Raw genomic sequence first — 23761 nt, 5'->3', positions numbered from 1 at the left:
GGGGGGGGGGGGGGGGGGAGACTGCCGCGGGTCAAATCGCTGTTGTCGACCCAGTGAGAGAGCGATGTCAACCGATGCGCCTCGAGGAGAAGGCGTAGCAGGTTAGAAATCTAACCAGGAAAATAAAACCAACGTCTGTGAAGATTTATTTGTACGAGCCTGTGGAAGGACACAATATGGTGAGTGGAGACACTTCAAGTCGAGTCTACTTTACATGTATTATTCACATCTGTCACAATCGACTTTTGTTCAAACACGAGAACTATGATTAACCAACGCAATAGCTAGAGGTCCCCATAAAGACACCAACAACTCGCCAAAAGACAACTTTTCTTTCTTGGTGGATTGAACAGTTGACCAAGTCCCCTCGAACAACCAATTCCCTTCTAACCCGATACTTCCCCTCTGAGTAGCAGAGGAAGAGAAAGACCCTCGATCACGATTTCTTGAACTGACTCTCCGTTTCCAACCAGGTGCGAAAGTCCTTCAAGCCCGGGTTGATCTGCTTCAAGGCGGCGATATCGGCGCCGTATCCGACGTCGTGGAACCAGCGGAACATGAGGCCCAGGTCCTTGACCATCCAATTCACCAGGCCGGCCACGAAGGAGAAGGTGGTGGGCAGCGAATAACCAAGGGTCTGCTGAAAGACGGTGCGGAACTGGTCATAGGTCAACTCGTCGCCGGCCAGCGAGAGTTTGGCGTTCGTGTAGCGCTCGGGCTTGAGGAAGGCCTCGGCGGCGAAGAAGCCAATGTCGCTGGTCGCGATCAGCTGGAGTTTTTGGCCCTTGTCCAGGCTGCGGGCCCAGCTCGACGCGAAGACTTTGCCGAGAAAGCCTGGCACGAGGTTCTCGAAAAAGGCCACGGGCCGGAGGACCGTCCAGTTCATTCCCACGTCTGTGTTCTGTCTGCTCTTGGTCTTTTCGAAGAGGTGTTTTTCGATGTTGTACTTGCTGATGAAGTGGGGGACGGTGGTGGGATCCTTGTCCGATCGAGCAGGCCCGCCGCGGTCGACGGACGAATAGACGAAATGTTTGACGCCGAATTTGAGGGCCGCGTCGATGAGCGCCTTGCCCTGGCGCTCTTCAGACTGTGCACTGGCGCCGTTTCCGATCGCGGTCTGTGACGAAACAACACCATCCATACGAGTCAGCTCCGTTGTTCCAGACCTTTTTTGTTTCTTCTTGAAAAGGGCAGAGATAATTGAGGAACGATAAAACATACCTGAACGCTAAAGACGCCCCATATCGGCAAACTCGACGCCTCCTGTGCCTTTGCGAAAATGTCTTCGGCGGCGTCCATGTTGCCGACGACCAGCTTGATCTTCGGGGACTTCTGTAGAAGTCGCTGGGCGGAGGCACCGGCGGCGTCGCGCGTCAGGGCAAGAATCTGAAAGTCGGCGTTGGCGCGCAGGAGGGCGTTGACGACCGAGCCACCCTGTTTGCCGGTGGCGCCGGTGATGAGGACTGCTCTGGACATGGCGCGATTGTTTTGAGTGAGTTGGAGGTGTGGGTGAGGTAGAGGTGGTTTCGGATGTACTGTACTCTCTGGGTACTTGAGATGTGTGTGAAGTATGAAGGATAGGACTGTTCTCTATGTACATCCCGCGGGATGAAGGGTGTGTTATAAAGGACACTGCGAACAAGGAAAGACAATGGCCCAGAGCAGAGCAGAGCAGATGACAGATGACAGATGACAGATCTATCCATACATCACCTATCGACCACCTGCAGGTATGGACAAGTACCTAATACGAGGTATTGGTAATGGCGAGCCTCTGTCCACCATGTTCGGAAGTACCTGGACCCGAAGATGCGTGTGCGTATTGTATCGCTCGCTGCCTGAGTCTCTCCATTTGTACTATGTAAGTATGTCGTGTACGTAGATGGTTGACTGCCTGTCATCAGTCTTTCAAGTCTCTGGCCAGCTTACTAAAAGGTTCTGGAGAGTAGACTTGAGTAGATACCAGAAGGTCTTGTGTAACCAGCTACATGAGTATTCGAATCTCGTCCGATACATGCCAACCAAACCCTATGGTGTGGCGTGTGGCGTTGGGTGCATCGGCATCTCCACACTCCGCAAGTCTCTTGTTCTTGCGCGTTTTCGGAACCACACACCGCCGAAGCCAGATTCCGGGGCCACCAGAGGCACAAGGAGGGAAGATCTCATCTGACAAATCTACCGAGTGAAAAAGGGGTGGGTTCGGACCTGTCTCGCGCCGATCGATCGCTGCTTCGTTCGAGGTATATACCTCATATAACATCTCCCTGATGGATGCCGGGGCTCTTTTGGGTGAATAATATTCCAGTCGGGCTGACTTGACGAGATACGGACGACCCATGTATTCATGTACCCACGTACCTCGCCAGTCCTTCGTGCCGGTGCTTCGCGTCGTATGTATTCCCCAGGCGCGCCTTTGTTACATCCTGTGCTACTGTAGGTACGCGTCTTTTTGGAAACCAGGGCCTTTGGCGCAGGTGCGTCACAATATGGAAATTTAGATTACCATTACCGTGCATGTACAGGGTAGGAGGTATGCTCCTACACAACACTATATACCCATTTGGTGCATAATCCATGACATCGACGCCGACACTGACAGTTGACAACCGACAACTGAACGCGATAAGTGGGACAAGTCCCCCGAGCAGGAGGTTACATAGTAGACTTGGAAAAGGGGGCAACGAAGCTGCTTCTATCAGCCTCACCAGCCTGTGTCCTTTTTGGAACTGGTCTTTTTTCATGGTCTCCTCGCTTGTCTCAAGTATTCAAGTACGATTATTGAATCATTTTGATCATGGAGTCATTCAATCCCTGCGCAAGAGACTTCTCTATAGATACACATGACTCCCTCACCTCCCCCTTACCACTCCTCTTCCTAAAGGCAAAAGTAGATTCAAACACCCGCCGCGGCAACCAACTCGGCCACCGTCTTCATCGGCTTGTCGTTGTTCTCGCCCACGTCGAGCGGCACCAGAATCCGACTGACGGCGTTATACCCGGCGACGACGGTGGCGAGCTCGAGGATCTCGCGATCGTTGAAGAGGCGCTTGAGGGCGTCAAAGGTGGCGTCCTGGACCTTGACGTCGACGGTGGCTTCGTCCGTGTACCGCAGCACGGCGATTTCTTTGTCGCTCAGACTGGGTGGAGAGTCTGACCCTGACGATGAGGATGCGACACCAAACTCCCCCTTCCCCGCCCCCCACGCCACCTCCAACGCCGCGGCCGACAGCCCCGCCTTGAGCGCCAGCGCGGCGTGGATGTTCCACTCGTATACGGCGCCGGTGAGGATGGCGACGCGCGAGACGGCCAGCTCGAGCAGGCTCTGCGGCACGACCGTCGCGGTGCGCAGCGCCCCCACGAACGCGTTGTACCCGTCCGCCACGGGCGGCGAGTGCAGCAGCGTCAGGTCCAGGGGGATCAGGGGCCGAGGGCGCCGGCGCGCCGCGATCCGCGCGTAGATCTCGCCCACGGACGCGGGGGAGTCTGGTGGGGGGGTTGATGGAGCGTAGGGGAGGCGCATGGCGTAGACACAAGGGACAGAGAGAGAGTCTGAGTGACTGGGCGGCGAATGGATTGATTGATTGATCGATTGACTGTCTGGCGGGCTGACTGGATTCTGCCAATGTGTAGAGAGTAACAATGGTCTGTTGGACGAGGAACACAAGTAGGGACAGTGGGATCAGAGATCGAAGGAGAGTACTCGAAAAGCCTTGATGGTTTGAACAAACAAACTTTTGAGAGAAGTAGGAATAAGATAAATCAAGGGCTTTTTGATGGACCTTGCTTTTTTTTTTTTTTGCGGGGTTGGAAGGATTCAAGCACAGACAGATATCTCATGGAGATGGCGTCCCTGCTTCTTATATCTACCGTAGCCCGCGCCGCACAAGCCGAAGCCGGCATCGGCGCTCGTCAGATTTCGAGACAGCCGTCTCCAAAAGCGAGTTCTCGAAGAGCAAAAGACATACCCTGGATACGAAAAGGAGGGAGAACTATAGATGACCTTGGATAAGTGCCTGTTCAGTCATGGTGATGGTAATTCGTGTATGATTACGACTGTATTTTTTTTCCATATTCAGTACGATTACCGAATTACAAAATTGGGTAAATGGATGGAGCACTAGGACTCCAATCAGGGCGTCGTCGAGAGAACACTTGCCCCCTTTTTCAAAAGAAAACCCGCTCACATGTCGCGTGAAGATCATGCAGTTCATGAGACAAGAGCAACAACGCCGGAAACCCCTCCCATCCAGAAGATCGTCGCTCAAAAGATACCCTACATGCCTGATGCTTAAAACACAGTGTGAACCCAGCCGGCCTTCTGGCCAGGCTTCAACGGCGCCAGCGTGACGTTGTACTCCAGATCCAGCTCGGCCTTGGGGTCGTCGGACGGCTTGAAGTCGAGCAGCAGGTCGTCCTTGACGGCGCAGACCGAGTCGCTGGTCACGTAGGGGTCGTCACGCGGGTACAGCTGCGTGGTCAGCGACTTGTAGCCGTCGGCGCTGATCATGAGGTGGATGTGCGCGGGCCGCATGGGGTGGCGGTCCATGAGCTTCAACAAAACGCCCGCGGGCCCGTCGGTCGGCAGCGAGTACGCCGTCGGGTGGTAGCAGTAGTAGTAGTACTCGCCCTTGTCGTTGGTGCGGAACTTGCCCCGCAGGTTGTTGACCGACTGCGCGTCGTCCTGGAAGTCGTACTTGCCGTTGGCCGACGCCTGCCAGATGTCCACGATCGCGTTGGGGATCGGCTTGCCAGTCTTGTAGTCGCTGACCACGCCATGCATGCGCGTGAGGCGACCGGTCGGATACGGGTCTTGCACAATGCTGTCCCCGAGCTCCCGGAATGGCGCGTGGGGGCTCCAGAAGGGTCCGAGAATCGTCGACGACGTGGGCGTCTCGTCGCTGTCCAGCATGATTTTATTGGCGACCTCATCGACCAGTCTGTACAGTGCGACGTGGTTAGCTCTCGAGTCTTTATATATCGCCTCTGGCAGTTTCTCCCACTTACGATTCAATACCCAACACATCGCAGATTCGCTGTCCTTCGTTGCGCTTGGAGTCGCTGATCTGGCCGATCGCGTTGATGAATTGCACGCCTCGCATCCATTCTTCAGGCGTCAGCTCGGTTTCGCGCACAAAGTCGTGGAGATGTCGGATCAGCTTCCCCAGCACAAATCTGGCCCGGTCGGGAGTCTTGGGACCCATAGCGTTGATGAGGCTGTCGGTGAAGTTGGGGTCATATTTGTGCTCGGTCGCGTGGCCGTTGGTGGCGCCGTTGGTCGTGCCATTTTTCAGGTTGACCGTGGTGGAGTTTTCGACGACGTTCTGGAACGACATGTTGGCAGCAAAGTATATTAGTGATTGAGAAAGGTAAAGGCCGCAGGGTGTAAAAGACGAGAGGGTTGAATAGTAGAAGAGTAAAGTGAGAGAAGATGGTGGCAGTATATATACAGCCAACACCACACGTTTGTCACTTCTCACCAGCAGCCGGCACAAACACTCGGCTCATGACGTGCGATTCTTGCGAATTCTGGGGAATCAAGGGGGAATCACTGTCCCTACGGAGGCTCATTCTCGACCAATTACGGTCATGTCAAGTCTAAGCAGGTCGGGATTATAGGTGGAGGGAAGGACGGGAGTGACGGGAATGGGCCTCGTAACTCGTCTTGTGTCGGCAAGTTCGTGCCGCCTCTCGCTTGGTGGAAAAAGTTCGAAAAATCGGTAGTTGAGAGAACGAACTGGACGGGATCGTAATCGTTGTTGATCCGGCAAGCAAATTCGGCATCTCGCCATCTGCGTTTGACTGTTTGGTCAGACGGCGCCATGCGGGGCTTTTTCCGGGGCTGGATTGGCCCAGCGTCAGACGCATACAATTCCAATACATACGCACAGCGCACACTGCACAGTGAAGTGAATGACATGGTCGGATATGTCTCCTACACCCAACAAACATGAAACACCATCTCATGATAGGCACATGGACGCCGCCCGGGGCCATCTTTACGGTTGAATTCGACGACGAAGCATGGACGTTGAGGTTGGTCAAGAAAACACCCATTCCTGCGGATGAGCCCATCTCATGGATGACATTCGACGTGAGTACTACACCAGAGAGAGTGACATACCCAACTAACCACTTCCCTCATCAGCATGCACGGCGAAACATCTACGGAGCCTCCATGAAGAAATGGTCCAGCCATGCCGTCAAAGCACCCGACACCATCTCGCATGAGGTGTCACATCCCATGAACCACGACCGTACGTTTGGTGACTGGACGATGTTGATATCAGGCTGACAACACGACAGCTCGGGCTCAGAGTGCCAATACCAGGACGAGAGCCATCTTTGTCCTGGCCGCAAAAAAGCCGCCCTACTGCGTCTATGGCAATCCGTTCTACGAGCATGCGGGCTATGGGAACGTCTTTTCCGTCGATGACACGGGCAAACTCGACAAGAATATCCAAAACTACGAATACAGCGAGAAATCGGCCATCCATGGCATGGTCTTTGACCCGACAGAAACCTTTCTCTACTCAGCCGACATGTGGGCCGACAAGATCTGGACGCACAAGAAAGCGAGCGATGGCACTCTCACCCTGGTCGGCAGCGTCGATGCACCTTCGGCTGGTGATCATCCTCGATGGGTAGAGATTCACCCTAGTGGACACTATCTCTACGTGTTGATGGAGGCTGGGAATAGGCTGGGGGTGTATGTGATTGATGAGACGACCCATCTCCCCGTCTTCACCCAAGACCTTTATCCGCTTGTTCCGCCAGGTACGTGTTTGATGCTGTGACTTGTATGGCAAACTCCCGCGAGAACTAACGAGAAGCAGGTGTGCGAGATCTCAAGAAGATGTACAGGTCGGATGTGGTATTCTGTTCGCAAAGTGGCAGCTATCTCTTCGCAACCGCCCGCTCGAACTCATTCAGCGTGACTGGGTACATCAGCGCCTTCAAGCTTGGACCACAAGGCCAGATCCAGAAACAGCTGTGCATCAGTCCAACGCCTAACAGCGGCGGCCACTCCAATGCAGTGAGTCCTTGTCCCTGGACGGACGAGTGGTTGGCTTTGACGGATGATCAAGACGGATGGGTGGAAATATACCGGTGGCACGACGAGTATCTCTCGCGAGTGGCTCATCTGGACATCAAGGAGCCCGGCTTCGGCATGAATGCCATTTGGTACGACTAGATCTGAGGTTATCGTAAATATGGCAGTTCCACTAGATGACCCTCATGGCGGATAAAAAGTCTTCCGCCGCGGTGCCCCCGGTAATATTTCGCCTTTCTTCGTACGAGATTCCCGAAGACCGTGTCTTTCAACCCCACAGGACAGATCCGATGCAGTTGGTCAGCCACTGGTTACGGGGGATCGTAGGCACGCCATGGCATAGGCATAACTCGTAACTCGAGGCATCAAACTTCGGCAAATGCTTCGTCCCTGAGGCGCCCACTTCCCGAAACTCATCTCGCCCCCCATTGGCCTCCCATGACGGACCTCTAGGATTCCACCATAGGTATGGGTTAAGCTGACTTGTTCCTCCTTGTGAATGTGCACAGGGCGACAGGTTCTCCTGAGCAAGTTGAACATTCAATTGTGGCTTGTCGTGCAACTGGGAACCACGGAAGGTGCAAAGGCTGAAGAACCTGCCACCAGGGAAAGAACGACCCAACAAACCCCCACTTGACTATCACCATCTCGTCAAAGTGCAACCTGGAAGAGACTGGTCTATCTCACTCTTGGGGTGACTCTTCCACATTGTCTTGATTCATTACCAGACGGGACCTTTGTGAGTTGCCGTCATGCCTTCCTCAAACCCCGTCCGGGGGCTGCTGTTCGTAACCATGCAGCCCAAGGAGACACTATCGCTCGATCTCTTCCATGACTGGTACAACAACGAACATGGCCCCAACCGAACTCGCCTCTCTTTCATGCCTAATGGGTTTCGATATCGAGCGACAGACCTGCCAGGTCCCAATGCCGGCACTCGTGAGCAGCCCGAGTTCCTGGCCATCTACGATGCTACCGACATGCACCAGTTCACCGAACAGCCGTACCAGTATCTGCGGGCGCCGCCGGGAAAAACCCAACGAGAGATCGATGTCATGGCCCAGATCTGGGTGGATCGGTTGACGCTGGATTTTGTCGGCGAACGGATCAACGACAAGACATTTGTCAAACTCGAATCACCTGAACATTTCCGGGAGAACGAGCAAGGGAATGTCCTAACTACCCTCAGATTACTCCTCGACGCGGACCAAGTCTCGAGCGTTGGGACCTGGATTCAGACCACGGTGCTCCCAAAGGTGCAAGGCGTCCCCGGCTGGAGGAGGACGTCGTGGTACAAGACGTCGTATCTCGAATCACGCCAGGACGGCAAGGTCGATTTTGTCCTGATCAACGAATACACGCCGTCCACCGACCCCAAAACACTACCCTCGACGCTTGAAGCACTACCCGTGGAGGTTTCGCAGAGCAAGGCACGCACGTATGAACTCTTCTACACGTTTGGAACAGCAGCACGTCACCTGGCAATCGTAGCACCGTGGACGTCTCCAGATGGAGTCACCAAGACGCTACCAAAGGTCTCCCCCTACGGCTCGGCTATAGAGTCGACCGTCACGACCCGCGATGGTGCAGTCCTGCCCTTCCGCCTTGAAGGCAACTCCGACCCCAACGCCCCCGTGCTGGTGCTGGTCAATTCGGTCCTCACGACCTGGGGAATCTGGGACGCATTCCTCGTGCACTTCTTTGCTCATCAGGAGAACCAGAGATACCGCGTCCTCCGCTTTCTGGCCCGTGGCAGGGTCGTCCCCAGTGGCACAATCAGCCCTGTAACCGTTGACCTGCAAGCGTCCGACGTCATTCAGCTACTAGACGCCTTGCGTATCCCTCAAGCGGCCGGGCTCGTGGGCGTGTCCATGGGCGGCGTCACTGCTCTGGCAACGGCGCTCCAGTACCCGGCACGGATCAAGGCCTTTGTCGCGTGCGACACGTCTGCGAAGTCACCGGCTGGCAACAAAGAGACGTGGGGCCAGCGAATCGCCGTGGCCGCGAAGGAAGGCACCAAGCTCCGCCTGACATCTCTGTTCGGCGACGAGTCCGCGGACGATGCTGCCGGTAGTCCGCCACAGCCGGTCGTGGGCGAGGAGCTTGCCGAGATGACAGTGCGCCGATGGTTCGTGCCCGAGTCGTACGCCGACCCAGCGCTGGTGCCGGAGATCGCCCGCGTCAAGCGCATGATCTACACCAACTCTCTGCCCGAGTTCGAGCGCGGCGTCGAGACCCTGTTCAACTACGACTACACACCTCTCCTGCCCGGGTATCAGGGCCGAGGCGCGTTTCTGGTCGGTGCCGGCGATGGCGTGCTCCCTCAGGGCATGGAGAAGCTGTCCCAGCAATTGGGCTCGGCGGCAGGGAAGACGGCCGCGTTCAAACTCGTCCAGGGCGCGGGCCATCTACCCATGGTGGAGAAGCCCAAGGAGGTTGCCGACTTTGTGGGGGAGTTTTTGAATGCTTCTTAACCCAGCACCAGTCGCATGGCCCTGTAGATCTGTAGATCCGGGAAAGGAGAGATTTTGACGACTTAGAACAATATGTTGCGTGTCACAGCCTCGCCGTGGTGTTTACCATGATCATACCATACACAATTCTGGGACATTCGGTTCATTTCTGCATTTATATCTGCGACCACGCATCGCCTTTTTTTCTGGTTACCTCATTTTCCGTCTTCTCTCGTCATCATCGTCATCCTCCTCGTCTTCTATGCCGGAAAGCCCATAATCACGCGCCCCTCCCCCCTGCCAGACCAGCCGTTGCATGTTGTTGAGTTCACTTGAAAGCTTCTTGACCAAACCCTGCTCCCACGCCTAGCCGAAGACGACAGCTTTGCGACCCCCTGACTGACGCTGACGCTGATCAATCGCCTCATAATAGTAATAGTAGCACATTGATTCTAGATTATAAAGAGTTTTCATGTGACTGGTGTCCCTGTCGATACCTTCTCAGTAAGCCATGTGTCTAAATTGAGCTGTGCGGCCATGTCCAAGTTGAGCCTGCAGCCATGACGGAAGCGACTCAACGTAGCAACGCTGCTTTTTGTAAGTGCTCACAAAGTTCGTTGGGATAACCCAGGCAGGGCCTTGAATGGTCGTAGTAGAGGAGCTCAGCCTAAAAGGATCGATTTCTTCTCTTACCGACAGAGGTTGGTGTTGTGCCATCCGCACCTGAGGAGGCCGTCTCAATCATAGGGCGGCATCACACTCGCCCCGATCCGGAGGCCGCTGCGAGCTCCTCTTGGCAAATCTGCCGCTGAACTCCAGAGGTGAACGGCTCAAACCACCTTATCAGTCACAGGCCATGTCGATTGAGACAGTCCGACTGTGTAAGATATTCTCTCGTTCCAGAACATCGGCGTCCTGCTAACGTGGAGAACAGGTCAACGATGCGGACTGTACGACTAGGAGTCATTGTGCCCTCGTCAAATACTGCCCTGGAGCCGCTGACAAATGCAATCGTCTCGTCGATACCTTCGGAGAATCTAACGATCTCGGTGCACTTTTCTCGGTTTCGTGTCACCACGATCGATCTCACTCCAACGGCGAGCGCTCAATTCGTGTTTGAGCCCATATTGGCCGCTGCCAGGCTGCTAGCGGACGCCAATGTCGATGTGATTGGCTGGAGCGGCACATCGGCGGGTTGGCTGGGCTTCGACCACGATGAGAGACTGTGCGCTGCCATCGAGGCCGACACGGGCATCAAGGCCACAACGTCTGTCCTCGCACTCAACGCGCTCATGCGCAGCCTCGGTGTGACCTCGATAGGGCTGGTGACTCCGTACATCAAGGGTATGAACGATGCGATACGCGCTAATTACGCGGCCATTGGGATAGACATCAGCGCGAACTGGGAGCGCCATCTGGGCATCACGGACAACAATGAGATTGTGCGCGTCGACGAGAGCACTCTGGACGAGATGGTCGTAAACGTGGCCGCCAACGGCGCGCAAATCCTCACAACATTCTGCACCAATCTCCGGGCAGCTCAGCGCGTCGAGTACTGGGAGAAGTCGCTGAGGGTTGTTGTGCTGGATTCTGTCAGTACGACGGTTTGGGGAATGCTGAAGGTGGTTGGGGTAGACACGCGGCTTGTCAAGGGATGGGGGTTTATGTTTGAAGTTGACTGATTCAGAGGGTCAGAGAAGTACATAGAGGTGCGCAAGGCTGTGGCGCAGCTCGGCAAGGCTGGGCGGTTTCTTGGCGAACCGTTGCTAGGAAACGGGTGGCCCGGCCATTTCGGGATCCCCAAAACACGCCGCGAACTGCAGCCCGTCCCATCATTGGGGGCTCTCTCGCATATTCGTATGCAACCACCCTGCTTGTTCACCACTCCTTACAAACTCTGTACCACGCATAGCTAATCGCAATTTTGACGACTCTTGATCCAACTTTTGCATCTGTGTTATACACTACGACCAAAAGACCATCAATACATTACTAGGGGCTGGCACGATGCCGCCAGGCACTGCGTCGGAACTGGGTGCCCCTCCATCTGTGCCGTTGAGCTGTAGGTAACTGCCATCACGGGCATCTGAGCCAGGACTAATTGCTGAGCCGACAGTTTCAAACAACTTCTGGGGACGAGATGACGCCGGCGTCGACCCCCTCCTTACCCGCATGCAAAATGCCAAAACCACCTGCGACGAACTGAAGGCCTTTTACAATGCACGAGCCGCGTTGGAGGAAGATTACGCAAAGAAGCTGCTGAGTCTATCGCGGAAGCCCCTGGGGAGCGTCGAACAGGGAACCTTGCGGGCGAGCTTGGACGTCGCCAGAGGAGAGACCGAGTCCATGGGCAAGCAGCATGCCCTGATCGCCCAGCAAATGAGATCCGAGCTCGAGGAGCCGCTGGCAGCATTTACGGGCGGGATCAAGGAGCGTCGCAAGATCGTACAGAACGGGATCGAGAGACTGCTGAAAACGAAACAAGCACAGACCGCCCACGTCAACAAATGTCGAGACAGGTACGAGCAGGACTGCCTGCGCGTCAAGGGTTATCTCGCTCAGGGCCACATGGTCATGGGGCAGGAAGAGCGGAAGAACAAAGCCAAGCTCGAGAAGACGCAGATCAACATGGCCACTAACTCGAATGAGTATGAAGCCGCCATCAAGGTGCTGGAGGAGACGACAGGCCGGTGGAACAAAGAGTGGAAGGCCGCGTGCGACAAATTCCAAGATCTCGAAGAAGAACGCCTCGACTTTACAAAGTCGTCTCTTTGGGCTTTTGCCAACATTGCCTCCACGGTGTGCGTCTCGGACGATGCATCCTGTGAGAAGATCAGACTTGCACTGGAGAACTGTGAGGTTGAAAAGGACATTTCCTGCTTTATCAAAACGTGCGGGACGGGCCAAGAGATCCCCGATCCTCCTCGATACATCAACTTCTGTCGAGGCGACGTGGATACGGCATCTGAGGTGTCGGAAGATGAGAACTACTCCGTCGCCCAGTTTTCACGGACCACGAATCCCGCGTTTAGATCATCTTCGCCAACTCATTCAACCTCCACAAAACCCAGATCCAGCCAAACTCCTGAGCGGCAATACTCGGAAGAACCAACAAGACCAGAGGAGGACGATATGCCGACACCGTCTAATGGAAACAGTGGACGGCCCCCGCCGCTGAACTACAAGCATCCAGGACCAAATGTGCCCCCGAACTACTCACCCAGTCAACATGGCGACGTGCCGCAAGTGCCACACAATCAGTATCCGACTGATGGCATGACCATGTTCTGCAGAGCCGACGTCCCCTCGGCTGCAAGTTCTGCTGTATCCTCGAACACTCGCCCCGACAGCAGGGACGACATAAGTGAGTATTCTGCACCAAGCTCGTTCACGAGTGCGGAGCTTAGCTCTGGCGCTGCTTCACCTACCAAAGGACCCCCCGTCAACGGCGTTGAATTGCCTGGAATGGCGTCGCCTGAGAAATCCGTCCAGAAGAAGAGGTCTGGTTTCTTCTCCAACAGTCCCTTCCGCAGAAAGTCCAGGAAAGAGCACGAACCTCCTCAGCATATCAGCAGCTCCTCCAACCGCAATACTTGGAACGGAGCCTCAGCTACCAGCACTCGCATAAATCTCAATCCCACCGTGACCAGCGCGCAGTCGAGCCCTAACAAATCTTCGGCCCGTCAAGCACCCAGCTACTTCAACAGAAACGCAGTAGACATGGCACCCGAAGGCGAAGAAGCCGCTGACCCTCGAGCAAGCTTCCAGTTGAGTGTGGGCAACAATGTCTTCGACGTGGCCAGCCCTGACGGTGCTCAAGATTCAACGCCCAAAGCAAGCACCGCAAATAGGCGCAGCCAATTCATGCCGCCACCGTCGGTGGCAGGCAACGAGCTGATGCACGATCCTATAGCCCAAGCACTGGCAGATCTCAAGTTGACCGCCGGTGCTTCCACGGCGATGGCCAAACAATCAAGTACACGGGTAGCGGTGGATCGGTATCACGGAGTGACAACCCCTGCACCTGACCAAGAACCAGCTACTCGACCAGGAGTACTGAGTGCTGAGAGTCAAGCCCGTCTGGCTGCACAGAGAGGAACACCTCCACCTGCCTACGACACTGCCGGCCCAGCATCTATGGCAGGGGGGAGAACGCAGAGCGCTCTTGGAGTCCCTCAGCCAGCACATACTAAGAGAGAGATGCTTAATCGCACCGAGACGTGGGGCACTAGGGGAGGGCCCCCTCAGCCTCAGCCATCAAGACCGGGTACAAGAGATGGGCGGAGGAGTCCTGGACCAGGGATGACGAGAGCGGCAAGTCCTCAACCTCAACCTCAAAGCCAACATCCTCCCCGTGCCAGAAGCCCGGCTCCCGGCGTCATCCCCCGTGCTGTGAGCCCTCAACCACAACAGGCCCAGAGATATCAGCCGAGGTCGAGAAGTCCAGCACCTCCCATGGCCCCGAGAGCGGCAAGTCCGAACCCGGCCATGATGTCAGGAGGACGACCAGGGGGTCAACAATATCGTGCAGCCTCGCCGAATCCTTATGGGGGATCACGAGGTCAAGCCTCAAGACAAAGTACTGGCATGGAGATGCAATTGAGCAATCAAGATCCGGGGCGTTACGACGGAGCTGGTGGCAGTGGACGAAGTCGCCAGGGCATGATGCGGCCCAACTCTAGTTTTGGCGGCGATCGGTATGCGCAGCAACAAACTCAGCAGCAACAGTTCCAGCCTCCATCGCAGGGGTATGATAGCCGGCAAAGGGGCGGAGGTGCAAATGGAGGGGGTATGGATATTGAGCTGAGGCGAGAGAGGAGCAAGAGTCTCGCGGCGATCCCGTACCGAGCAGGTGCTCCTCCAGAGCAACGTCAGCAGCGGGTATTGCATTATGGTAAGTCAACAATGACCCGTCAGATTTTCGAGTAGAAATTTCGCTTCGAAAACAACTTGCTAACGATAGTCTTTATAGCGAGGGCAATGTACAGCTACACGGCGGCGATCCCCGAAGAGCTGTCCTTCTCCAAAGGCGACATTCTCGCAGTATTGCGACTCCAGGACGACGGATGGTGGGAGGCAGAGGTGAAGGAGAGTGCGAGGGGGATGAACGTAGGGGGAATCGGATTGGTGCCCAGCAATTACTTGCAACGGTGCTGATTTCGAATCTCTGGCAAGGTGTAGATAACGCAAAGTGCTACGGTGGCCGACATGACCCAGATATGAGTATCTGCTTGGTTGGATATTATCGGATCGGGATCAGGTTTGTACGATATTCGACACCACCACCGCGGGAGTTGGGGCTTGATCTGGTTGGCGCTATCTGGATTCGATTGATCGGGTCGACCGGTCCTTGAGCATGCGAGCTGTTGTCTGTACCTAACTACCTATTTACCTAGGTATGTACTCGCTGCGCGGACCATAACACGAGATTTGGGTAGCGGTCAATGATATGAATGGTCAAGTCGAGTCAGATCAGGTCTAGACGAGACGAGATCAGACGAGGCGAGGCGAGGCGTGGCGATTCTACTAGGTACTGACTGACTGGCTGACTGACTGACTGACTGGTAATAATGTCTTTTCACTGTCTAGTCGTTCGTTGTATGGTAGGGTAGTAGGGTAGGTAAGGTAGGGTAGATATACCTCCTCGTACGAGTGAGAATACGAGTGTACGGTAGACTGACCACAACGGAATTGATTGATATCGTCGAACTGAAAAGCTACTAACTACCTAGCTAGCTATGTATCTCGCTCAACTTGTGTAGACAGACGGGTTCTGGATCTGGATCTGGATCTGGATTCGGATTCTCGAATCCTGACAGACAGACAGACAGAGGTATTTCTTGAATCTCTGTTGTTTGTAGTGCGTTGCGTTGAGTTGCGTCGTGTCTTTGGTCCTTGTCCATCTGAGCCTCTTCTCTCTGTCTCTGTCCGCCTCGGGGTCCTGGACTGACTCGGATTGTGGGCAAGTGGCAGTGGCCAAGTCTCTTTCTTGTTCCTTGCCCTTCTTAGTGACAAAGGTATCGTGTACCGAAGTGCGAGTGCTCGTGCTAAGGGAGAACCTGTCCCTGTTCGAGTCATGCTGAACGTCTCGTCCCGGCCGGTCTAGGGGTCTTGAACATGACCCTGATCACCGCCCTGGGCTTGACCCTTATTCTTATCTTGACCCGGGCCCTGAGCCTGATTCTGACCGTGGTGATGGTGACCGTGACCAGTCGCATCAGTGTCGCATTTATTGTTGTCGTCGTTGCTGTTGTTCTTGTTGATATTGCTTGCAGTATCCGGCGTCAGCTTCAAGAACTTGCACCCGCTTGCATCGTCGGTGCTACCGCTGTCCTTGGAGTTTGGCGCGGTAATGTAGCCATCGAGCATCCGTTTTGCCGCTGATGATGATGCATTACCAACGGCGCTTGGTCGCTCAACGGGGATGAGTTTCAAAAAGGGCATTTTGCTCTCCCTCTCTTAGTCTCTGTCTCGGTCGATCTCGCGTATGTGTGTATGCTGGCTCTTTCTTGTTCTTCCCTCTCCTCGTTTCATCCGTGGTGCGTGGTATTGCTTGCACCCAAGCGATGACGAGCTCTGTCAGTGTCTGGTAGCTTCTCGGATCCTTGTCGTTCTGTGGTGGCGTCGACAGACAGGTAGGCAGCACGGTCAAGCTCAAGATCTGTCGGCGACAAAAATGGCACAGACAGAGGGATAACTTGAAGAAAACCCTCAAAATCTTTCTTCAACAAGAGGTGTTCCCATGCCGGGTGCAGAGCAGTGAATGGTTGTCACCAGCACGCAGGCAGGGAGTGGCGCTTCATACACAATATGTGTCACGGGGCAGTGGAATTCCCCACGCGGATATTTCTCGTGTGTGATTGTGTCACTGCGCTGGTATATTCAAGGCCAGGACCTATCGAAACAGCAGAGTCCAGATAATGCCGCCTCCAAACATGCCGGCTACGGTGATGTAGCTGCTCAAGCCCATGGTGGCCATGCCGGAGATGCCGTGTCCACTGGCACATCCACCGGCCATTCTCGCGCCGAATATCATGGTGAACCCCCCAACAAGAGCGGCAAGGGGGTTGATGACTGGCCCTCCCGCCTCAGACGCTGCCGGTATGAATTGCGAAATGATTTTTGCGCCGCCGATGACACCACTGGCGAAGACGATATTTGACAAGCCAGGCCCTGCGGTCCCGTCCACGACACTCCAGATATACTTTCCAATATCTTCATAGGCACCCGATACACCCAGGGTCTTCCGAGTAAACAGGACCGAGGTCGCTTGCGCCACGCCGATGAGAAGGCCACCGATGATAGGGTTGAGCCAGTAATCCCTAGTAGGTCCCAGGTACGTTGCAGCACCGATCATGACGAGACACAGTGTCTCATACAAGAGAATCATCGAGTTGGTGGACAGGCCGAGCTTCTCCTGCACAGAATGCGGAGCAGGACCGGCTGAGGCGGTCGCAGGTGTCGTTCGTTTGATATGCTGCGCCGACTTGACAAAGGCTATCGCTCCCAAGATACAGCCAGCGGCAACGGCCGGTGCAGATTTCACACCCATCGCCAGCTGCACAAGGACAGTGCCTGGACAGGCGCCAGTCAAGGCCATGCCGATACCGTGCAAAAGTCCGCCAATGAGGTTTGCATCGTATTTCATGAACCAGCCGTACGACGAGTCCGACCGAGGCGAGAGTTTGGCGTACTTTGCTCGATTCGCCCAGTAAACGATCAACGCACTGCAAGCGCTGGCAGCGATGAAGCTCTTCATCATATGGAAATTGCCCAGCTGGAGTTGTGTGATGATGACAGAGGGCGAATATACTCCCGATGCAGCCAAAGCGGCACCGAAGATGCCGCCACTTGCAGCGCTCATCAAAAGGGAAGACATGGCTGATGGTCTCTATCTGTCTGTGTGCTAGGAATTGGGACGATTGAACTCTTGCTGGGAAGCCCGGGAATACGAGCAGTCGTTGGAATTTGGAGACATGTTTTCGAGATATCTGGAAATGCTTTTTTGCCTCTGCGTGGCTTGCCAGGGCGAGGCTTGGAGCCCGAGAGTAGCAATAGAGCCCGACATTGATGCTGCTAGGCTCACGCTAAAGCAGGACCCAGCAGCTCACCACGAGGTCAGTTTAGCTTTCCAATTCCCCCCAATTTTGTAGCATTTTGGTCAGTGGTGGAAAATAGCCTTCCAGTCCCCGAGGACGCCGTCAAAACCCACCTTTTTTGATGAATTTTTTGGGGCAAGGGATACTGGTCCCCATGGCTCACATCATGATTCAGAAGGATAGTCAGCTAGGACGATCGAGGTCCCCGTCAGGAAAGGAGAAGGATCCAAAGTCTCAAGCGATCCCCCGAAGAGACCGATTGTCCATCAGAGACGGCGATGCAGACGGGTTCTTGCCATCATTTGGCGTGTATACGATCCGCGTCATAGACTTTTTGCTTGCTCCTGGGCGCTGGGTAGGGCTTCTCGCTTAGGTATTGGGCGCGGGGAGTAGTTGGTGGGAGAGCACGTAGGGGCAAATTGGTCACTCTCGCCCTTCGTATTCGCGCGGGGCATCGTGTGGACTGAACAAAAATAAACACTCGCTCGGCGACTTCGGTAAAAGGGGGTGCCTGGAATGGCTTGAGGTGCGACGGAAGTGGTAAAAGGTCTTTGGGCATGGTTGGCTACCCGTGATTCGGTGTTAAGAGAGTTGAAGTGAAGGGAGAAGATGATCTGAGGCTGGAAACAAGATGAGAAGGCCTGGTGGCCTTTACGGTGACCTGCAGGGGAGGGTCAATAGGTGGGACAACGCTGGTCTTGATTCCCCTGCAACATCACCACATGCACTTGTATACCTGACGTCGCGTAATGTCAAACCTGCGGAGGGGTATGTCGACCATCAGACAGCTTGAGAGACCTCATCGCCTGTTCATCTTTGTTGATGCTTGATACGAAAGCTGTGTGAAGCATGTACTGTGCAAGGGGCCGGATGCTGCCCTGCGCCACGAGATCTGATCTGTATGATCGCTGATCATCCCAGCAAACCCGATCGGGTCGCCTTACAGCACATACATCTAGGCCCGAAACGAGGCAGTCATACTTTTATATCGTCATCGAACCTCCAGAGAATATGGTCAAGCTCAACTCCCAGAATTTAAGTCACCATCTTGTTGTCTACCGAGGACGTCTCTTTCAATGGCTGCGAAAATCAAGTTGAACGTCCAGAATTTCCCACGCCCTCCCTTGCTGGAGAAAACACCAAGGCACTTGGTGCTGAGATGGAATGGACAGACCCTGGCCGACACCAAATCGGCGTACTGGGTCTTGGAAACTACACATCCTCCAAGTGAGTCCAGTCTTGCTCTGGAAGTATTAGGCACCTACGGGGAATACATCCCTGTCCAGCCGAGTCACAATTGACAAAGAATGATCCCCTCGTGCAGCCTATTATCTTCCCCGAAACTCCGTCTCGGACTCCTTCAAGCTCACCCAGGTCCCCGAGAAGGCATCGCTCTGTGAATGGAAAGGCCGAGCCACATATTGGGACTTGACGGACAAGTCGACAGGCCAGACGGTTACGAACAAGATCTGGAGTTATGAGTCGCCAACCCCGGCTTTCACAAGCATCAAGGGATATTTGTCCTTTTATGCCAGCGGTGTGCCGTGGGAATGCTTCGTCGACGATGAGAAGGTCGCTCCCCAAGAAGGTGAGCAACTGACTGAAACCACGTGGCGGCCGAATCTGATCCCCCTCTTTTATAGGCGACTATTATGGTGGATGGGTAACCAGTGAGCTCGAGGGGCCCATGAAGGGAGGCCCTGGCACATGGGGTTGGTAGTTGTTAAGGGTTACCAAGTGTCCAATGCACTATGAAGATGTCATTTCTACCACCACAGTATATGCACTCTCATGTGTCTCATCCAGCTCTTGTCTGCGAAGGGCACGGTGCAGCTTCTTCTGGTGTCTTGGAGATCATGTTACGAGCCCGTGAACGTATCAGATTGCGGGTCGGTGCGATAGTTCCTGCGCAGAAGGAGGAAATGGGGGTTTCTCTAGGACGGTTGCCAGCATTAGTGGTTGGGATGACTTCGCACATCCGGCACAAGCGCCCTTTCGCGCACGCATTCCAGGGGTCAGCGGTTGTGATGCTGCCTTCAAAACTGCAAGTCGAACAGACAAGCAAGTAAGGAATCATCGTACTGGTGATTCCATAAAGTGAAAGAAGCGAAAAGGGCTGAGATCTCCGCTGCCACAAGCAAGGATGTCCCAGTGCTGCAAAGCAATGCGGGAAGAAGTGACTCGCTGCCGCAGTGCTCGATACACTAGATTGACGCTTTTCCCTTTTCGACGCGGAGGTCTCTCCCTCCGATGTGCAACTGTGTACTAGCCCCTCCGGTATAAATTCTCCGATTGGATTCTCGGTTAACCTCGCTATACCGTCATAATCCCTCCCACCACATCTCCATGCCACTTTCGATGCCTTCCGCCTCGCTCAATGCGGGTAATTGATGGTAGACTGGGTCATGCGTTGCTCATCTGCGCTTTAGTATTGCTCTGTGACAGAGATTCTCGCGTCGCGGCATTGCCTCCGTTGTCAGATCCAGTGGGTGAAGTGGATTCTTTTCTTTGATCCCTACGAGGTCGTACGCCGTGTTGCGTGGCGGTTGGAACCTTTTCAGTTCCCCAATTCCCCTGCCGGAGCTTCTCTCTTTCCATGCTTAAAGAATTCTAGAAGTCTTTCCGGTAGCAGATAACTTCCTGCCTTATTGCTTCTTCTTGTGTAGTTTCTCTTTTTTTTTCCCCTTCTTTCAAGGTAACAATACGGTTTTTAGAAGCCCATGGGGGACATGTCCGGGTTCGATGACATGTTGGTGCCGATGGAGGTCGTGGACTTATCCCTGGGGTGGTCATTTAAACAGAGTGATGATGTTGGTGGAAATGCCTGGTATCCGGTCAAGAAGGTCCCTTCCACCGTGCACCAGGATCTGATCGACAACAAGAAGTGTGTAATGTGGCATCCCCCGACAATCGGCCAAAGCTGATGTAGACACCCACCAGACTGGATGACCCCTTTGTCGGATTCAACGAGATCAAGGCAGAGTGGGTAGGGTTGAAATCATGGACCTACCGGACCAGGCTCGTCAGCCCCTCGGTGCCGCGAGGCTCCAAAGCCGTACTGGCCTTTGATGGCCTGGACACGTTTGCTCATGTCAAGCTAGATGGCAGAACCATCCTGGAAAGTGACAACATGTTCCTGCCACACCGAGTCGACGTCACAGAATTCATCCAATCCACATCGGATCACAGCTTGGAGATCGAATTCGAACCCGCCTTTCTGAAGGCCAGGGAAATCAAAGATCAGCATCCGGAGCATAAATTCATTTGTTTCAATGGTGACTCTGCACGTTTGGCCGTGAGGAAAGCACAGTATCACTGGGGCTGGGATTGGGGACCTCTGCTGATGTGTGCTGGCATCTGGAAACCTGTTCGTCTGGAGATATATTCCATTAGGATAGCCGATCTGCGGACCGACATCACCATCTCAGACGACCATAAGCTCGCCACAATCCAGGCCTCGGCCGAGATTGAAGGACTCGAGGACCAGCATGGCCATGTCAGAGTCGACTTCGCCGTCAGTCTGGGAGATACCAAGATTCTGTCACGCCAGGCAAGCCTCGTGTCGGGGAAGAGGACCACTGCCCACCTTAAAGTGTCCGATCCGCAGTTATGGATGCCCAACGGGTATGGGCAACAGCACCTGTACTCTGTGAGTGTGACGATTTCGACGACTGAGGAGATGGTGTTGCACCGTGAGTCTCGACGTATCGGTCTACGCAAGGTGGAACTCGTCCAGGAGCCAGACTCTCATGGAAAGTCGTTTTATTTCCGGGTCAACGATGTCGACGTCTTCTGCGGTGGCTCATGTTGGATTCCCACCGATAGCTTCTTGACAAACGTCACGCCCGAGAAGTATCGAGCATGGATCGAGCTGATGGTGCCCGCGAACCAGAAAATGATCAGGTAATACAGAACAAAACTTCATCCACCCCGAAACCGCCCGACCGCTACTTATTTCTGTCGTCCTTTGGTGGAATTTGAAGCTAACGGGTGTGGTCTAGGGTCTGGGGGGGAGGGATTTACGAAGACGACGCCTTCTACAACGCCTGCGACGAGTTGGGGATCATGGTGTGGCAGGATTTCATGTTTGGTTGCGGCAACTATCCCTGCTTCCCGGAAATACTCAAGTCGATCGAGGCCGAGGCCGTGGCCAATGTTCGACGAATCCGCCATCACCCGTGCGTGGTGATTTTCGCCGGGAACAACGAAGACTACCAAGTGCAGGAGTCTGCCCATTTGACCTACGACTATGACGACAAGAACGAGGAACACTGGCTAAAATCGGATTTCCCAGCACGCTACATCTACGAGTCACTACTGCCGAGAGTTTCTGCGGCGGAGGCGCCCTGGATTTCATATCATCCGGGATCGCCATGGGGGGATGGCAAGATCAGCTCGGACCCCACGGTCGGGGACATGCATCAGTGGAATGTCTGGCATGGGACGCAAGAGAAGTACCAAATCTTCGACTCGTTGGGAGGACGATTCAATTCCGAGTTCGGCATGGAGGCATTCCCGCACGTTGCAACCATCAAGTCGTTTGTTGAGAAGGATGAGGATCTCTATCCGCAGAGTCATGTCCTAGATTTCCACAACAAAGCCGATGGCCACGAAAGGCGAATTGCCACGTACCTAGTGGAGAATGTGAGGACCGCGACCGACCTCGAGGCATACATCCACCTCACCCAGCTGATCCAATGCGAAGCTCTGATGTTTGGCTACCGCGGCTGGCGGAAACAATGGGGGGACGGCCGACACTGTGGAGGAGCGCTGGTGTGGCAACTCAACGATTGCTGGCCGGTGACTAGTTGGTCGATTGTCGACTACTACCTGAGGAGAAAACCGGCGTATTATGCCATGGCGCGCGTTCTAGCCCCGGTGGCGGTCGGAATTCGTCGATCTCACCACGACTGGAGTGTGACACACGCCCGCGAACCCCGGACGCAGGATTGGGAGTTGTGGGTCGTCAGTACGAAGCTGACCGACATCACTGCGGATGTGGAGGTCAGGTTCGTGTCCGTGCGCACAGGCCTGGAGATCAAGGACAAGATTGTGAAGAAAGGAATCAAGGTCAAGGCCAACACAACTACCGACGTTCTCAAGGGGCAGGTCGACAATGTCCAGGAGGAGCCCCATGTCCTGGCCGCCCGGATATGGGTCGACGGCACATTGGTTGCTCGTGACACTGATTGGCCGCAGCCTCTAAAATATCTCCAGTTTCCCGAGCGAAACGTCAAGGTCGAGGTGGTGGGTGACGAGATGCATGTCTCTGCAGACAGGCCGGTCAAGTGTCTTGTGTTTGAGGAACGCGAAGGGTGTCATCTAAGCGACAGCGCTATTGACTTGGTGCCTAATGACCAGCAGATTATCCGAGTGCGAGGGCTCAAGGCTGGAGAACCACCACTCAACTGGACATATTTGGGGGCTGGGGAGCAGTAAGACAGGTGCAGTCATGGCCCCTGGAAGCCGAGGTTACGATGCATGAGACCAGACCAGGGCACGCAAGAGATGCCCAAGGGGGATGTTGCATATTCACTTGACAAATGGAAAGCAGCCAGGGGGCTAACTGATCTCATTCGGCCCGAGAAAAAGTTGATTTCGAGATGGGGTGAGGTTCACCTTGCTGAGGCGAACAGTCAGCCTGATGGCATGACTTTCACTCTTCTTTTCCAGGAAGACGAGGAAGGCTGGGTAAAGGGACAAGCAGACAAGACACAACAGCAACCCAAAAGTTCTCTCTTTGACCGGTAGAATGTCGGCATGGAAGAGGCCAGTCTTATGTAATGGTGACGATGTTACATGGCTTCTTGGGTCGGGTCGGGATAGAGAAATCTCCCGCGTATACGGGGTACCTGGGCGATTCGTCAGGCTCACTTTCCTCTCTCTTCAAATAGACTGATCCCTAGAGGATGGCTCAGCCGGGTTTGTGTATCCAACCGTCTTTCAGGGACTCCCGTAGCTTGCCGATTTCTTGTCGCACAAGGCAAAAAGAAAAGCCCATTGGATGCCAATAGATGTGATTATAGAAGAGGTGGTGGCAGCATTTCTGCGCAATGGAGCCGTTGGAAGATATTCGGCAGATTGGGTATCGCAGCACAAAAAAAGGCCCCGCCGGCTAAAGCTAAACGGACGCACGGAAGCTCTGTCTTAGTCCCAAT

General features: G+C 54.5%; 10 protein-coding genes across 10 annotated transcripts; 5 read left to right on the top strand and 5 right to left on the bottom strand.

Annotated features, from left to right (window-relative positions):
- Positions 1 to 436: 436 nt before the first annotated feature.
- AYO20_11004 (hypothetical protein) lies at positions 437 to 1476 on the bottom strand (the record flags this gene model as incomplete). Its single annotated transcript, XM_022649258.1, has 2 exons — positions 437 to 1117; positions 1222 to 1476. 2 exons carry the CDS (start codon positions 1474 to 1476, stop codon positions 437 to 439), a joined length of 936 nt encoding a protein of 311 aa, XP_022494794.1.
- Positions 1477 to 2893: 1417 nt separating this feature from the next.
- Positions 2894 to 3520, bottom strand: AYO20_11003 (hypothetical protein; the record flags this gene model as incomplete). The annotated part of the gene is made up of 1 exon (XM_022649257.1): positions 2894 to 3520. One exon carries the CDS (start codon positions 3518 to 3520, stop codon positions 2894 to 2896), a length of 627 nt encoding a protein of 208 aa, XP_022494793.1.
- A 768-nt stretch (positions 3521 to 4288) lies between these two features.
- On the bottom strand, positions 4289 to 5333 carry AYO20_11002 (hypothetical protein; the record flags this gene model as incomplete). Its single annotated transcript, XM_022649256.1, has 2 exons — positions 4289 to 4937; positions 5005 to 5333. The coding sequence occupies 2 exons, from the start codon at positions 5331 to 5333 to the stop codon at positions 4289 to 4291; spliced, it is 978 nt and encodes a 325-aa protein (XP_022494792.1).
- A 614-nt stretch (positions 5334 to 5947) lies between these two features.
- On the top strand, positions 5948 to 7192 carry AYO20_11001 (hypothetical protein; the record flags this gene model as incomplete). The annotated part of the gene is made up of 4 exons (XM_022649255.1): positions 5948 to 6091; positions 6146 to 6254; positions 6304 to 6774; positions 6834 to 7192. 4 exons carry the CDS (start codon positions 5948 to 5950, stop codon positions 7190 to 7192), a joined length of 1083 nt encoding a protein of 360 aa, XP_022494791.1.
- A 611-nt stretch (positions 7193 to 7803) lies between these two features.
- AYO20_11000 (hypothetical protein) lies at positions 7804 to 9525 on the top strand (the record flags this gene model as incomplete). The annotated part of the gene is made up of 1 exon (XM_022649254.1): positions 7804 to 9525. The coding sequence occupies one exon, from the start codon at positions 7804 to 7806 to the stop codon at positions 9523 to 9525; it is 1722 nt and encodes a 573-aa protein (XP_022494790.1).
- A 920-nt stretch (positions 9526 to 10445) lies between these two features.
- Positions 10446 to 11186, top strand: AYO20_10999 (hypothetical protein; the record flags this gene model as incomplete). The annotated part of the gene is made up of 1 exon (XM_022649253.1): positions 10446 to 11186. The coding sequence occupies one exon, from the start codon at positions 10446 to 10448 to the stop codon at positions 11184 to 11186; it is 741 nt and encodes a 246-aa protein (XP_022494789.1).
- A 325-nt stretch (positions 11187 to 11511) lies between these two features.
- On the top strand, positions 11512 to 14661 carry AYO20_10998 (hypothetical protein; the record flags this gene model as incomplete). The annotated part of the gene is made up of 3 exons (XM_022649252.1): positions 11512 to 11566; positions 11621 to 14398; positions 14468 to 14661. The coding sequence occupies 3 exons, from the start codon at positions 11512 to 11514 to the stop codon at positions 14659 to 14661; spliced, it is 3027 nt and encodes a 1008-aa protein (XP_022494788.1).
- Positions 14662 to 15606: 945 nt separating this feature from the next.
- On the bottom strand, positions 15607 to 15948 carry AYO20_10997 (hypothetical protein; the record flags this gene model as incomplete). The annotated part of the gene is made up of 1 exon (XM_022649251.1): positions 15607 to 15948. The coding sequence occupies one exon, from the start codon at positions 15946 to 15948 to the stop codon at positions 15607 to 15609; it is 342 nt and encodes a 113-aa protein (XP_022494787.1).
- Positions 15949 to 16399: 451 nt separating this feature from the next.
- On the bottom strand, positions 16400 to 17383 carry AYO20_10996 (hypothetical protein; the record flags this gene model as incomplete). Its single annotated transcript, XM_022649250.1, has 1 exon — positions 16400 to 17383. One exon carries the CDS (start codon positions 17381 to 17383, stop codon positions 16400 to 16402), a length of 984 nt encoding a protein of 327 aa, XP_022494786.1.
- Positions 17384 to 18679: 1296 nt separating this feature from the next.
- Positions 18680 to 23042, top strand: AYO20_10995 (hypothetical protein; the record flags this gene model as incomplete). The annotated part of the gene is made up of 6 exons (XM_022649249.1): positions 18680 to 18830; positions 18928 to 19191; positions 19247 to 19266; positions 20318 to 20487; positions 20544 to 21506; positions 21605 to 23042. The coding sequence occupies 6 exons, from the start codon at positions 18680 to 18682 to the stop codon at positions 23040 to 23042; spliced, it is 3006 nt and encodes a 1001-aa protein (XP_022494785.1).
- Positions 23043 to 23761: the final 719 nt, after the last annotated feature.

Source organism: Fonsecaea nubica (assembly GCF_001646965.1).
Source record: "Fonsecaea nubica strain CBS 269.64 chromosome Unknown Scaff129, whole genome shotgun sequence".
Classification (NCBI taxonomy): domain Eukaryota; kingdom Fungi; phylum Ascomycota; class Eurotiomycetes; order Chaetothyriales; family Herpotrichiellaceae; genus Fonsecaea; species Fonsecaea nubica.
Note: the sequence above shows the minus strand (reverse complement) of the source record. Positions and strands in the feature narration are given on the sequence as shown.